Below are 16,856 nucleotides of genomic sequence, written 5' to 3'. Positions count from 1 at the left end.
TATTTTCAATTCACTTGGTGTTGTTTGGTTGAATCTTCCCATTGATGTTTAGGACTGCGATTGACCAGTCTCTTATTGGCCATATGTGCATACTGGGCGTACTGCTTCGATATAGCCTAAATTCACAAGCATTATAAGCAAAGATGGATACTGGATAGCAGTGGAATCCAGTTTGACGCGCGTTTCGTCTTATTTGAGACTCGTCAGCTGGATGTACCTGTATCTCAGAGTTGATGTTCACTCTGGGACTCGAACCCAGTACCGTTCGCTTTAAACGTCATCGCGTTATCCACTTAGCTAATGAGTCCTGATAGCCGCTTGCTTGGGCGATGGGGTGAAGTTTAAATTCACTTGGTATTGTTTGGTTGAATCTTCCCATATATATATTTCAATCCTAGATCAACAATATTTTTCTAATAAGATTTGAATGATTTATTTTCATTTCAATGCATAGTTATTATTGATACTCTTAGTTGATAAATCCCAAACTATGACAATGACAACTATCCAGGACTTACCAATTCTTAATAATTTACCCACCTAAAATATACCATTTCTTCACTAAACCACTCAAATAATTAAGACGATTAACGTGTTTCTATTAATATTTATCAGTCATCATTACTACAGATTCTAAGTCACAAACTGGTAATGTGAATTAGATTACTATTGATTTGAATTCATGAATGTCCGTTGCTGAAGTATTCCATACTAGAACGAAACGGCCATCCGGTGTTTCCAGGTTTTCAACAATGGTCTAACTAAAATGATTTAAAATCTTAATGCAAATCCTATAATCTTCACAAAACCTCATATTGATAATTAACATTCTGTTAACTGTAATTAAAATCGATTTGATTCTCTTATTCGCTACATAATCCATCCTATTTATAGTGTAAATATTTTCGATTTCATAAATATGTTTGTTTTTCTCTGTATATATATCGACATTCTTACTTGATATTATTTAAAATGAAAATAAAATTCCTTAGACAAATTCACCATAAATTATCAATAAAGGGTTGCGGAGATTGTTAAGTCTTAATTCAGATTATGGATCGATCAATGTTATACCACCATTGAAAACCTGGGAGCCCTGAAAGGCCGTTTCATCCTAGTATGGGACTCTTCAGAATTGCCCATTCACGACCCCACATACGGGATTCGAACCCAGGACCTTCGGTCTCACGCACCAACTCTTAACCTCTTGACCACTGAGCTGGTACCCAACGGTGTTAATGTCTAACTTCAACCAATCCATGAAACTGTGCGACCATCTTCCATTGTCTTCGATGGGTAACTACCGTTCAATGCTTCCAGGTTTTCACTGGTGGTCTGACATTGATTGGTTCATGATTTCAATTAGAACTTATCATAAATTACTTATTATGAATTTTTAGAAAATTATCTGTTGATTTTTTCTTCGTTTATGTCTTGTTTTGTTTTAGAGTGGATTCACTCCACTTCATATCGCTGCACATTATGGTAATGTGAATATGACTGAATTATTAATATCACGTGGTGCTAATATCAATTTTCAAGCTAAAGTAAGTATGAAGAAAATTATTTTAGGATTATCTTTTTAATACTTTCAAAATTTAATAATGATCATAAATATAAATAAATACATATCCATTTATTATTGACAATTTCTACAGACCTTCAATTGAAAAATTAATTAGTTTAAAAACAATGAAACTAACAAGTTTCATGTTGAGTTTACAATTGACTGTATATTTGAAAAGTGATCAATGTTATGTTTTTCTATTGCTTTTGGTGCTGCTTGAACTTTGTTGATTAAGTTTAAGTGACTAGTTATTGATTGAACTATGTTTAGTTGCTAAATGGTTGAAGGCGGTCTATAGGAAACCTTATTTGACCTAGGTTTTGTAACAGTTATCTATTATTGGCAAGGTGTGCCTGAAATCTTGATGGAATAGATGTTCTCACTCGCCACCTAAATAGTTCCATGACAAAGTTTCAGACTATGTAGCTATGGAACGTGGATTCGAGTCTAATAGGGACCATCAGTCCCCTCACGTTTCCAAGTACGCCTGGCCAGTAAGTGCTAACTAGCAAGAGACCTATGTAAAGCAATGTTCACTGCCGATTACCTCCAACCAGCTGTCATCTTACGTATGAGTCATAAATCCTAGTTCAAACCACTTCTGTGTATACAATGAGACTATAATCCATTGTTTATACCGTGATTTTTTTTTCTCAGGGCTTTTATCATATCCATTCATCTATCAAAGGGTTATTAATTGACAATTTCCATCAAATTATACTTCTGTATTTTTTATTTATTATTCAAATATTTCCATGTATTCAATTTAGTAAACACCGACTCATATCTCATACATTATGTTGAATAACAATTAAGTGGAAAAATATGACCACTCGAATATATCATAGGAACGATGGTTGTCTTATATCATGAGTAAGTATTGGTAGCCAGGATTTCTAAACTATACATCATTTCATGGTTTCAACAGATCTCAATCTAATGTTGATTCGTCATTTGAAATCGGGTGCACTATCGTTTACAATTTGGCCGAAGGAGTTTTATAGATTCTTATCGAATTTGTATTCGTTACGAACTGATTTCAGAGATGTTGGGAGTGAAGTAGTTGTTACCAGTTATATTAAATGGTCGCTTCAATATACCACAAACTAATTAAAGTTGGAATTGTACAATTTAACAGGAATCTGGTGGTTCTGTTGGTTAATTTCTCAGTAATAACTCCGAAAACCGTGGATACTATCCCTGATCGAGTTGTTGGTACTCAACACTAAAGAGTCCTACGCTAAAACAAAACAGTTGTCCATTCACTTCTGGTTCTCATCAGCATCTCAAGCTTGGCACATTAGGTTTTATCTGTCCTTCCCTTCAGTTTTCACAATATGTTCATGATGTGTGGGCGAGAATGACAGTGATTGGTTGTCTTGATGAGTCAGACATTAGATAGGATGACAGGTGTTATGTGTTATATATATATTCCCCTATCCTTATTATGTATTAACTGTTCCCTGTTGATGGACACTTATTGATTGACTGTTCCTTGTGTCGGATTTTGGCGTGGAAATATATTGACGTTATAGTCAGGCTAATCTCGTGTTCTTGATCTGAGTTGTGTTGAAGTCCTGTAGAATAGACACTGGGTGGGAATCTAGTGTAGATATTCGTCTAAGGTAAATTAACGTCCCACATACGTGTAAGAAGTGAAAGGACTGTTATAACAGAAACCCCTAGAGTTATAACCAGCATCCTCTCTTTTACGTTTATAACAATTGGCGACGGCATCCTTACGTTTATAACAGTTCATTGTTATAATTTTAATAAATTTCAATGAATTCTTTAAAACTGATTCATAAAAAATATCAATAATAATAATAATAATAATTTTTTTAATTTTCACTCACACAACATACACATACACTCTGTATTTTTTCTTACTACAGAACAATATAACTCCATTGCATGCAGCATCGAAATGGGGTAATCAAGGTGTAGCTGAACGTTTAATTACAGCTGGTGCAGAACTTGATTGTCGTACGCGTGATGGATTGACACCGTTACACTGTGCTGCTAGATCTGGACATGATACAGTTGTTCAATTATTATTAAGTGCTGGAGCAAATATCTCTGCTAAAACAAGGGTAAGATTTAAAAATGTTTTCAATGGTGTATTTATGCACAGTTTCTTTTTTTGTAATCCAAATGTTTGTTGTAAAGGATTTCTTTGCAGAAATGAGAAATCACTTTTAATGTGGTTCAGAAGTTTAACTTGATTTATTTGGACCAGTCAAATTGAGTATCTTTACTGATTCCTTGATAAAAAATAAATATAACTGGGTTGCTAGTATATGGATATACATTTGGTTACTCATTCTAATATTTTTGAATAACATTCAGCTGGAGATTATGTTTTTTAACGTCATCGAGTAACATCAGAAGTTGTTTGAGAGATGATAATTTCTGTTGTCTTTTAAATTGAATGGTCTAATTCTAAAAACTTTACGAATATGTCTTATCTAATACTGCTGAGAAGTCCCATACTAGGATGAAACAGTCATCTAATGCTCCCAGGTTTTTAGTAGCTTAAATCGACCCGTGAATTCAACCATTAAAAGTTACTACAATACCCACCAACCCCCATTCTAATAATAAATCTAATATGCACACAAAAAATATATTGCAACAGTTGATATATTAGTCCAAAACAATTAAATTTCACCATGATAAATTTATTTAGTAGTTTTCGTCACGAACTGATATAATCAAGGCAACTATCGAAAACTAGAAAGTAGTAGACAATTGTTTCGTCCAAATATCGGACTCTTTAGCAGCATGCGTCCACAATCCTTTCAAGACTCGAACCCAAGACTATTATATTACCCACTTTAGGCATTGAAAAGTGGTTCCGCATCATAAAGAGTTGATTGGATTAAGAAATATACGTCATTGGATGATGACCCAGTGCCAAAATGTGGCCAGTTGCTCGTCATGAGATCTAAAAGTCTTGGGTCCGATACTTGATGAAGTCGTGGATGGTCATTGACGAGGAGTTCCATATACAAGTAAAAAAGTTGTCCAATACTTCTTGATTTTCATTGGTCATTTAGTTGATGTCAGTTTTTGGATGTAAACTATGTAAATCAAAATGGTCAGGAATTTAATGACTAAATAAGAAAGAACGCTAGGTCTTTATGCATTGAACAATACTAGATATTGTTTTTATTTACACAATTTAATAACTTTGAAATGATCGAGTGATAGGTACTTTTAGTTTAAGAAAAAAGATCTGTTTATCATAATTTACAAGTGGTCTTTTAAGAAACTTTATATAAAATTTATATCATGTTTTCATTCATACAAATTTTTTAATTGAATATTTTACTAATAAGGATGAGGTTTTACATTTGCTTGTAATAAACAATATGTCTAATCAATGAAGTAGCTTCCAACTGTTTTAATCATGTCAGAGATCTGGAATACTAAAATTCTATGTTAATCTGACATGAATTTGTACTGTAGAGAGTGTGGTATTCATACTACTAGCTAATCTTAACACTTTCTACATTTAGTTAGTCTTTCATAAGCAGCTTACAACCTGACACATATGTGAATCGGTTCAATTTGATACATTATTTCAATACAGAGCGAAGAAATTATCGAGACAAATACCAAAATAGAAGTTGTGTCATTATCAGTGGTATTAGAAAATATTAGTCAAATTCGATATAATTATATAACAATGGTTGTTTGCAGAATAAAAATTATAGGGAAATTCTAAAACTCAATATCTAAGGCAAGATGAAGAATGAATGCATCTATTTTATTGAGATTTATTCTGAACTATATTATCCAAAGTCTTCGATCATTGGTTGCGATATTTATACAGATCCGAATATGATAGTCTTCATCCACTAACTCTGCTGAATTCAACAGTTAATGACATTATAGACTGATTTCATCCCATAGTTTGACCGGCCTCTACTTTCCTTCAACTTACTACTATACTAGCAAGTATTTCTTCTTCGGTGCAATTCAAGTTAGCTTGTTTGACAATAAACTTAAACTAAGGATAGATAAATTACTCCACGTTATTTGAGTCCGTAAATATTCTCTTCACTACCAATGAAAGGTTAAAATTTCTGTTATACATGATAGTATCCAATGATACAATATTGTGATGCAGAACTTAATTTCACTAAATATCAAGTTTAACATAAATTCTTAATTTAATTAATTTCAAATTAGTTTCTGTTAAGCAAAGTGAAATTTTGTGTCATGTGCCAAAACACATAAATGATGCTGATTTATTTGTATTAATTTTTGGCATCTCATGATTTCCTGATAAAATTTCATTGACTAGTTTATTTTATCCATGGCCATAGTGTGTACATGTGACTAAAAAATAGAACTATATAAACAAATAAAGTCATTAATAGTAGTTCTACATGGGATTATAAGGTCTTGATGGTCTTTGCATACCATTCGGATAATAATACAATACAGTGTATAATTGTGTTGGATACTACTTATGTTGACAGATATAAGTAAGTATGTAACACCAATCAGAAGTAAAATATCTGGCAGTAGAAGATTGAGAAGATGGAACTGAAGAGAACAGGAATTTGAACAAAGAGAATTTATCATAACAGTGGGAATGAAGGAACGATGAAGTTTGTAAGAGACAACTGTTGGAAGATATGCAAATGATGTATTTAATGTTATAGTTTTCATATTTTATAATGACAGTCTGTAATTTCGCACTCAATATTAAATTGATCCTTCCTACCTGAGTGTTTGTTCCCTACATAATAACTAAACAATTATAAGACCATACAATCTATCAGGCTAGATATTCACGTCCACGTAAGTTACAATTAAAATTATGATTCGATTTATCATCGACCCATTTGCATACTATCCTTACTTGGCCATGTATATGTATATATATAGTTAGATAAAAGTACTGAAAATCAACTGCTTTTGTCTGTCCTATATTACTTGCAGTCATTCGAATGTTTGAATTTCAATAAAAACACATATTTCAACTCTATTTTTCGTTGATTTATTCCGTATCTTTCATTTAGAGTGGTTTAAATTCATTACATATGGCAGCTCAAGGTGATCACGTGGATACTGCACGTTTACTTTTACAACATGGAGCACAAATTGACGATCCAACAATTGATTATTTAACTGCATTACATGTTGCTGCACATTGTGGTAATGTACGTGTAGCGAAATTATTACTTGAGCGTGGATGTGATGTCAATGCAAGAGCATTAGTAAGTTAACTTTGTATTAAGTTTCTTTCCGCTACTCTTTAATTAATTATGTCAAGGAAATACATTTGGTTATATAAAAAAGAAATAAAAATAGTAGATTGTTAGAATTTGTAAAATGTATTTAGCGTTTAAATTCACTTAGTATTACTTGTTTGAATCTTCCCATTGGAGCGAAAGGTACTGGGTTCGAGTCCCAGAGTGGACATCAACTCTGAGATGTAGGTACATCCAGCTGACCAGTCCCAAGTAGGACGAAACGCGCATCCTGGATTCCACTGCTAGCCACTATCCATCTTTGCTTAAAGAACCCAAGTTGATATATTTTAATGGGTTATTATTATTTTTGCTTTCAATGTTCTTCTCCTTTGTTTCCATTTCTTTAACTCTTAATTAACCTACTTCCTTATGAATTTTTTGTGTGTGAATTATTTCCTTTGTTTCTTGCAATGTATTGACAGTAATTTCTATTTTCATAGTTGAAATCATAAGTCAATTGAAGCTAGACCACCATGGAAAACCTGGAAGCATCGGTTAAGTGCTCTGGCGCGAGACTAATAGGTCCTGGGTTCGAACCTCGCGAGACGAGATCGTGGATATGCACTGCTAAGGAGTCCCATAATAGGACGAAACGGCCTTCCAGTGCTTCCAGGTTTTCCATGGTGGTCTAGCTTCAATTGACTCATGATTTCAACTATGAAAATACTAAAATCTCCACAAAACCCCTTCTGATCAATAATTTCTATCATTACTGAAATCTTAAATCTTTAGTTATGAATTACTTTCATTTATCTATTGAACTGTTTCATTAAGACATAAAGACGATCTGTGTTTACCTACAATTAGGAAACTTGAAATTCTTTTCTCAATTTTAATCAAGCATAACCATATTGTCTAAGAATAATTAATTTCATATAAAATAATTTTATTTTTCGAATTAGTTGTCACTTAAAAATTGAAATTTAGTTAATAGTTTCTAACCTATTTATATGTACTAGGTCAAAACATCATATGGCCTTTTCCAATTTACATCAGTTTTGGCATATTAGTTATGTTGTTAACCCATTACTTAGTAATAGTAATGATAATCATATTATTTCTATATGCTTGTATGTATTATTTTATAATGAAAATAATTTATAAAAATGCATTGAGTTGTTAGTTAGTTAGTTCAGTTTGATTGTCTTATTGACATTTGAATGGATGATGCACAAAAAACAATAAAGACTACATGAATTTGGACATCAACTTCATAATATGAGATAAGAATAATTAAAATATGAACTATTCACTCATGGTTTTTGTCAATTAACAATGGAACTATAGTAGTGTATATCTTAATGATTCGTCAAAATCTTGCTTACATCTTATTGAAACTGAATATTCTTGAACAGTTTTTGGCGAAGTTGAGTTTCGTGAGTTAGACGGCTTAATCGTGAAAATTTCATTCTTCCTAAATAATATCTTAAGCATAAAATCCGGTTAAATATGTTGTTTAGAGGCCTGATGATTAGACCATCCAACTCCGAGGATGCAGCTCCATTAAAATAATCCTCCTGAGGTACAAATCTTCTCTGTCATCTCCTGAAGAACTACAAGCTAGGACAGAATAACTGTTCTGTGGTAATTTTCACTCATGTTAGTTCACAATATAGTCGTTCATAATCAGGCTTAATTATTAACACTTATATTGTGAGCAACGACTTCCTTCTAAATGAATCTCACAAAATTTTTAATTTTTAAACTATTGTTTGGCAAGCTCAGTTTACTTGATGACATGAAACGGATGCTCAAAAATAAAAATGAATGAGGATTACGCAATATAATAACATGTAAAACATTATAACTTCAAGCTTATAACCGGGTTCTCTGTCATATTAACTAAGAGTACAGGAACTCTTATGTGTGGAAGAGTGGAGGTTTTATTCCAAACGTGATTGTGAATGTAAACTTTTGTGATTTTGGTCTATCTCGGGTTTTTATGAATCTTCCACTGGTTAGTAGTTTGTAACACAATGTAGAACCACTACTGGAAGATATTATTTTAATTTCCGAGTCTTTGTACTATTTGAATAGTTATTGAATTTACGTATACCATTGATGAAAAATGATTTATCAACTTGTTATATACATTCGACCGAGAACTAACAATATTGTCGAAGTTAAATCCACGAGTCAATCTAGGCTAGATCACCATTGAAAACCTGGAAACACTGGACAGCCGTTTCGTCCTAGCTTGGGACTTCCCAGCAATACACATCCACGATACTTCACACGGGACTCGGACCCAGGACCTTTGATCTTGGGCACAAACGCTTAACCTCTAGACCATTGAGTCGGTCGGCATCCAGAGGTGTTAATGTCAAACTTCAATCGATTCAGTGCTTTCAGGTTTTCAATAGTGGTTTAGCTTAGACTGACCTATGAATTCAGCTTTGAAAATACTACAATCTCCAGTAGTCCCTAAAATTGACAATAATATTGTCTCAGAAAATCCCACAATATTGCAACATTGACTTCTAAATGAAATATATATTTTTACAATGAATCTGTATTAGGTTCTATAGTTATAAAGCCCAAATTAATTATCCTGAAATATAGTTAATAGTTCAAGACAAATACATATTTTATTGTGACAATGGATGGATTTAAGATTGTTAATATTGAAATGACTAGTATGTATTATTTACTTAAATCAAACATATACATGAAATAAGTAGGACTTTTTAATAAAAAAAACATGTTCCAAGTCTTCCCTTGCTATCATCAGCATTACATTCAGTAAGTGAATATTTATCTCAATTATCAGATGACTTAATCCAGTTACTGTACTTACTGTACGTTCTTCCGCTCTATATTTTCATTCGATTTACTTATGACTTTTAACTTCGTGTAAATATGATAAAAATTTATTTACCCTTTATCCTATATTACTATTTCCTACTTAATTATATCATTCCGTATATTATGTAGTCAGTGATCGAATAATTGATTTCTATTATGGTTACATCACTATTTCTTGTGATCTACGTTATACATATTTTCTTTGATGATTAATTGGCGAGACTATAATTTATGGACGAACCAATCAGATGTAAGATACCAGGTTTTGAATTTGGGCGCGAAATTCATTCATCCATTTTGCTAAATAGCGTTTTGACATTTTGGCTAGGGTCAGTTCATGATGAAAACCCTAAATTTAGTTCCTAACCCTGACCATCAGCTGTAAATCATGAATTTAATTCCTTACACTGTTTTATAGTCCTTGTTTAGTCCTAGTTAGTGGGTGAATATTCTCAAGGTCACGTCAGCGTCGCTCAAAGGTTGCCCATAAATTGTAGTTTCATCGATTAATTTCCTAATTTCATTGAGAAATAAAGTGATTCAACCAAGCATTACATACTAGTCATGTTAAGATAAATAGTCACATCATATTGACAGTCCTAAATTTATAACGTGTAACTTTGAAACATATATTTATCTTAAACTTGCCTACTCCTTGAAATCATTAATTCGCACTTATAACTGTTAAACCTGATAAAAACCTGTTGGAAAGAATATTTCTTATTTATATATGTATATATGTGTTTTAAAGTAGTATATTGTTAAGACTTGATTTAAAAGAGTAAAACTAGTTCTGGTTAACTTTCAAAATAATCTATTCGCTACTTTGATTTAAGCGAAAAAGAAATGATATACAAAGCGATCCTAAATGTAGTATAAATCTGTTTGGTGTTTTAAGCCTTCATAAAAATTTGTACATTCATTGTTGACCAACTTTGAGAAGGAATTCTCTGGATTGTAATCAGAAGCCCATGACCAATAGAGTTCAACCATATTGGTATGGAGCAGTTAATCAGTATTGAAGTTGATAAGGGATTGTTCAGTATAGCAAATTATAAATATAAATTATAAATATAAACTACAGAATACCACCGATGATCTAGAGATTAGGAGTTTGCTGCTAGACTTTAAAGTGTAAGGTCCGATCCCCGGTAGGGTCGCGGGTGCGGATAGTTGAAAAATCATTTAAATGGACAACACACTTGTCTAGTGCATTCCAGCTTTAAGTGATTTGTCTAATCAAAATCGATTCATGATCCAAACTATGAAGTTCAACAATCTTTAATGTTCAATACTAAGATTTATTTAATCACATCTGACTCTATTAGATTATAATTTTTCTGTGTATAATCCTATCTTAATTCAATCCTTTAAGTCTATACAATTGTACAAATCATTTAAAGTAGGGTAGTTTTTCTGTAAGAAATGTCAATTAAACATATAACTTTAAATATTTGAAAAAAAATACTGATTGATTTTAATAATACTACTTCTATTAAATACCTTATTTTTTAAGTAGTACCTTACAACTCATAATAGTTAGTTGAGTGCTTATAATGACTCTTTAAGTTGTACGATTTGGAGAAAAAAGTAACATGAAATAAAACAAAGAATGTTGTTTACTCTACAATTATATATATATATATATATATATATATATATATATACCCTTCTTTTTACCAACATGCTCACTTTGTTGCCCGTATATACTGCTATTATTTAATCATTTAATCAACACTATGCTGATTCAAGTCAGACTAATTCAGTCACGCCCAAAATTGCATTGTAGGCCGACTATCCTGATTTATCATGTTTATATTTTTAGTTCTTTATACTCTACTTCCTATTGTTACTATCGTAATCCTTAAATATGATTAAATAATTCATGCGTGCCTGTGTATGTGTATGTGCATGTGTGATTGTAGTGTTATACACTATTTATCTGTTGAATTTTTAGCTTAAATAACTTGTCTATATTTTAATTTAGTTACACTTCTGTTATTTACTTTAATGTACCACTGACAGATGAATAAAATATAGGCAGCATTTTGAATGGGATATATAGAGGATGGAGAATAGTTAAAATTGTAAATTGTTATACATGATTGAGCAAAATTGATTAATCTCCAGAACTTCACAGCGGACTAAGCATTATTCAGGTTATATTTGAAAAAAAAATCTTTTTTTCATAAATAATGGTTTTGTGAAAGTGTTTTCTAGAGTTTACAGATGATCTTTATCCCAAACTGATTCTGCTAGAGATTGATATTCATTAACTACAAAATAAAGAAACGATATTGCGACAAAGATGTGACCTATGAGGTAAACTAGTCTAGCGATGAGGCCGTAACTGGTTGGTGATATTGTTAGAAAGACCTCATTGTATCACAAATTGATTGCGAATTTTTGAACCATAGAAATAAAAATCATTTTTCTATATTTAACGTATTTGGTATGAAACTTGACGTTTTTTAAAGGTTCATTCTTAGTCTTATTTTAGGGTATATATTTTAACATTGTCCCATTATAGAACAAAGTAAATGTTTGTATAATTAATTGATCGAGTGGCCACATAACAATTTGATCTATCAGTGCCAAAGAATAAGACGATCATAGCAATGGTCACTACTCAGTAATCAGCCATAAATATTTCAGCCTCACAAGGAGACAGTCATTATCCAAATAGCTGTGTGATAACATCTCATAGTATGAAGCTGGGTGATTCAGATTGGAATCTCACTGGGATCATTCGTTTCCTGCAGATCTCAGGTATAGTTTGCTGATGTGTAACAAATAACACGAAACGTAGGTTTGGGATTTACTAACGACTATCTCTAACCACCTAACACAACTATCTAATAATTCTTGGTTTTCACTGATTCTCCAGCTGATGTTATTCCATGATCAAAACTATTTTCGAACTATGCAAATTACTAAATCCAGAAATGTGATTTTCACATTTAATGATTGTAATAGACACGAATATCTCTTTTGCATATCATAAGATATGATTAATGTAGATTGTTTAGTCACTTTCCATGGTCAATAGCATATTCTTGTTCACTTGACCTTAAACAACTTACAATTGGTAGGTTAGAACAAAGGATATCAAATGTATAATACTTTTATTATTATATCTTTCCTGTTATGACCTGACAAAAAAATTTCCATTTGTCCCATGAAGTGCTTATTTTTCACAATTGTTTGAATATTAATCTAAACAGAACACATTGGTATTCAGTTTTATGTGCTTGCATAAATCAATCTTTTGGTGGTATTTAGTGGCATGAATTCTAACTTGTACTTTTTATATTAATTTTAAAGTGAATTATTTGACCTCTTCTAGTCTATTAACATTGTTTATAGATGACTTTTTGTTATTTATTTATTTCCATAGTTGAAAGCGTGATTCAATTGAAGCTAGACCATCAGGGAAAACCTGGAAGCCTTGGACGGCCGTTTCGTCCTATTGTGGGACTTCTCAGCAGTGGAGTTCAAACCAGGTCTGTTGTGAGATAGGAACTCACTGACTACAATTGGTGGACGGTTGATCAACTTCTTAGATTGGTTGGAGTTAGACATAAACACCATGGGATGCCGGCTCAGTGGTCTATCGGTTAAGGGTTCTGGCGCGAGACTGGTAGGTCTTGGGTTCGAATCTCGCGAGGCAAGGTCGCGGATGCGTACTGCCGAGGAGTCCCATAATAGGACGAAACGGCCATCCAGTGCTTCCAGGTTTTCGATGGTGGTCTAGCTCCAATTGACTCACGCTTTCAACTAAATCTCCACAAAAACCTTTTCTGATCTATTTATTTATTATTAATGGTTTTATTCAACATTTTTCGGTACAATATATAATTCTCAGAACAAAGTATTTCGACAAGTTTATTTTTTATTTTTCTTGATTGATCCTGACGATTAATGATGAGTGATCTCCAGAAGATGTTAGCAGTTCAGAAATCATTATCTATATAATGTTCATCCTTTTCAATGGATATTGCCAACCACCACAATGTCTTTGATTGTACTTTTTCGACTTGTACAACGAAAGGTTGTAAACTTTTCATAAACACGCTTAAGTAGTTTATGTGATCAATAGACATAATGATGTGTTGAAACAAACGAAAGACAGGTAACTTGTTAAAATATCTAGATGGCAGGAACAGGTAGCCTAGATATTCAGGCAGGCCGCCAGATTATTATTGTTACGGTTTTTTAGGTTATTTGTTATTAGCCGAATCTCAATGAGATTAAATAACAACACTATTTGATTCAGGTTTCAGAAGAGTTATCAACTAGCTCACACAGTACTAATAACTATCTCTTAAGTAATATGGCTTATTTTCTATTTTACACTTCAACTCCTCGAACTTAGTCCCGGTACATAAATAAAACTGTCTTACTAATAGTTGATTTCAGCGCTGAAACTTTATTACCTCATAAATTCATATTCTTCCTTACTAGTGTTGTAGTGAACAGAACACTAGTTGGGGACAATCGAATGTATTTAAGCAAAGATTACAGACTATCTCAATAAATTCTGATAACCAAACAATGAACAGTCAATTTGCAAATTAACAACCAATTGTTTCAATCTTCACTGTTTCTTCTCTTATTCCATTGCTCATGCATTTTCCAGACGTTTGCGTTTCATTTCAGTTCTTTCCTCATCGGTCTTCTGCCAAAATACATTCTATGTCTGACCCACACCATATACTACTTATATGGATATAAGTAGACCACACCACAGTGTATTTCTTTTTTAAATGATTTGATTATAGTGGGGTTTCTAGTACATGCACAATAACTGGTATAACTCGAAATTAGGGTTGTAAAATCTTAAATTCATCAGAACTCCATGTTAAAATGGTTGTATTCACTTTCATCTTGATTATTATCTTTTTTCTTTGAATTAGTTTGTCTTGGTTCGCTAATAAAGCTGTTACTAGTGTTCCTTTTAAAATTTTCTTGGCTGGACATTTTCATTAGTTTTAGTGAGCAAACAAAACATCCTTTAAAAGCACTATTTTTGATGTAAGTAGAATTTAATTATGTGGTACAGTTAAATTATTTGGAATTGACATAGAAATAGAGAGTTTTTAAGTTGTATGGTAATAACATGTGTACCTGAAAGAATCACTCGCTATTATTTGCATTTCAGTCTTATATATACACGGAAATTTCATTGCAGATTAACATTAGCTGCTAAGTTGCTGAAAATTGGGGGGCATTTGACAATTGTTTCATCTGAGTTTAAGGTTTTTTCTGTAGTGTATCAACATTTTTTCTTATAAAGTCTAGCCTAGCACCTAGAGATCTAGGATCAAATATAGTAACAGTTCACATTTAAGTGGAAACTTAATTGTTCTCTTTTCAAACTCTACTTGATTCTTTGTATTGCGTTACATTTATCTAATATTGTCATTAATTACACGCTGATTTTCGCGATTTTTGAAATTCATCAGCTGAATCTTCTCATTATAATTTTGAGGATCCATTTTGAAGCTAGCCATTGGTTATTAATATTAGGCGATAGCCATATGACATCGTGAATTGATTGCAGTTAGAAATGTGTATCAGTGGATCTCAAACAAATGGTTTAGATGTTAAGCATTTAATGGGAAACCTATGAAGTACTTGGTTTCGGTTCCTGATTGGTTGCAGGTGAGAACTGTTGAGAAGTCCTATACTAGGACTAAACAACAGTCTAGAGATTCATGGTGTTTAACACTACTACTACAATTAATCCACAGCAAACACTAACTACATTTATGAATAACGATAAGTCTGCAATAATTACAAGTTTTATTATTTTCCTCTTTTGTGTTATTAGAATGGATTTACACCTTTACATATTGCATGTCAAAAGAACCGAATTAAAATTGTTGAACTATTATTGAAATATAATTGTTTGATTCAAGCTACAACAGAGGTAAGTTATAAAAAATAATTATTTTCTACTTACTTATTCAATGATGTAAATTTTGTCGAGGCAACGTTTTTATCAGTGAAGAAGATTTGTAACTCAGATAGTTTGGTGGTGTTGTGTTTTCTAAACCAGACAGTTTCACTGAAGAGATCTTATTGTCGTCCTGGACAACATCAGCCCCTACTTCGTGCCTACTCCGATCTTATCCACACTGAAAATGAGAGCTTCGTAATCAAACCCTCTGGCACGAGGATAACACACCACCGAATGATCAGCATCAACTAGAGAACCATTTAACGTCAAGAAGCACTGAGAAAATGTTTAAATGAAGTTATCTGGTACTGTTTAGTAGCATACACACTGAACATGCATTATTCATGTTTCATAAAGAATAATAGAACATCCAATCACCATTGAGTATATGTTCAATGGTTTAACTTCAACTGATCTGTTATATTCCATGGTCATCAGTAATTGTCACTAGTGATTAACTGCCTCATTACTAAATTGGTTGACTCCATATAGGAACTAACCCGTGAGAATACTGACTTCATTCGTGAAAGTATTACGAATTCGGGTTTTATGATTTTATGGGAGAATTTTCGGTTATTAAAATGAATGAATATTATTCTGATCGATTGATGGCGCTATCAAATAGTAAAATAATCTCATGACTAATGTGGCCGAAACACCTATGGAATTTAATTTCACAAGATAAGGTTATCAGTCAGTTAGCTGAATTGACTTCAACCAATTAAAAGTGTCATTTTTATTTAAAATGTTCCATCAAGATCGTATAACCAGATAACTAATAATTTATAAAGGATGACAATAAAGATGTCAGAAGAAACTAATGGGACTGCATTTCTGCTTGTTATATCACTGAATTATTATATCACTTCATTGTCTACTTTCGTTTTAGTCTGGTTTAACACCATTACACGTTGCATGTTTCATGGGGCATCTAAATATTGTCGTTTTATTATTACAACACGGTGCTAATGCAAATGCACCAACTGTACGTTGTGAAACTAGTTTACACTTGGCAACACGTGCTGGACAAACTGATGTAGCTCGTCTACTATTACGTAATGGTGCTCAAGTGGATGTGAAAGCTAGAGTAAGTTATATAATTAATGGAACGAAACTGATTTACTATTTTTATGATGAAATGTTTCAATATATTTTTAAGAGACTAGTTTATATAAATGAGAGGAACACTGATAAATGTTTGATAAAACCAGTGTGGAATTAGTTAAATAGTCATGTTGTGATGATCCAGAAA

The 16,856-nt window shown here is 32.4% G+C and overlaps 1 protein-coding gene across 1 annotated transcript in view; it reads left to right on the top strand.

Annotated features, from left to right (window-relative positions):
• Positions 1–16,856, top strand: part of Smp_145700 (putative ankyrin 2,3/unc44) — a gene marked incomplete at both ends in the record, with an annotated part of 86,416 nt that overhangs the window by 11,253 nt on the left and 58,307 nt on the right. The window contains 5 exons of the mRNA XM_018797700.1: positions 1,449–1,547; positions 3,463–3,660; positions 6,604–6,801; positions 15,476–15,574; positions 16,494–16,691. Coding sequence (XP_018652716.1) covers positions 1,449–1,547; positions 3,463–3,660; positions 6,604–6,801; positions 15,476–15,574; positions 16,494–16,691 — 792 coding nt within the window. The remainder of the gene's footprint in view (positions 1–1,448; positions 1,548–3,462; positions 3,661–6,603; positions 6,802–15,475; positions 15,575–16,493; positions 16,692–16,856) is intronic.

Source organism: Schistosoma mansoni, chromosome 5, assembly GCF_000237925.1.
Source record: "Schistosoma mansoni strain Puerto Rico chromosome 5, complete genome".
Lineage (NCBI taxonomy): Eukaryota > Metazoa > Platyhelminthes > Trematoda > Strigeidida > Schistosomatidae > Schistosoma > Schistosoma mansoni.
This window is presented reverse-complemented; position numbering and strand designations above follow the sequence as displayed.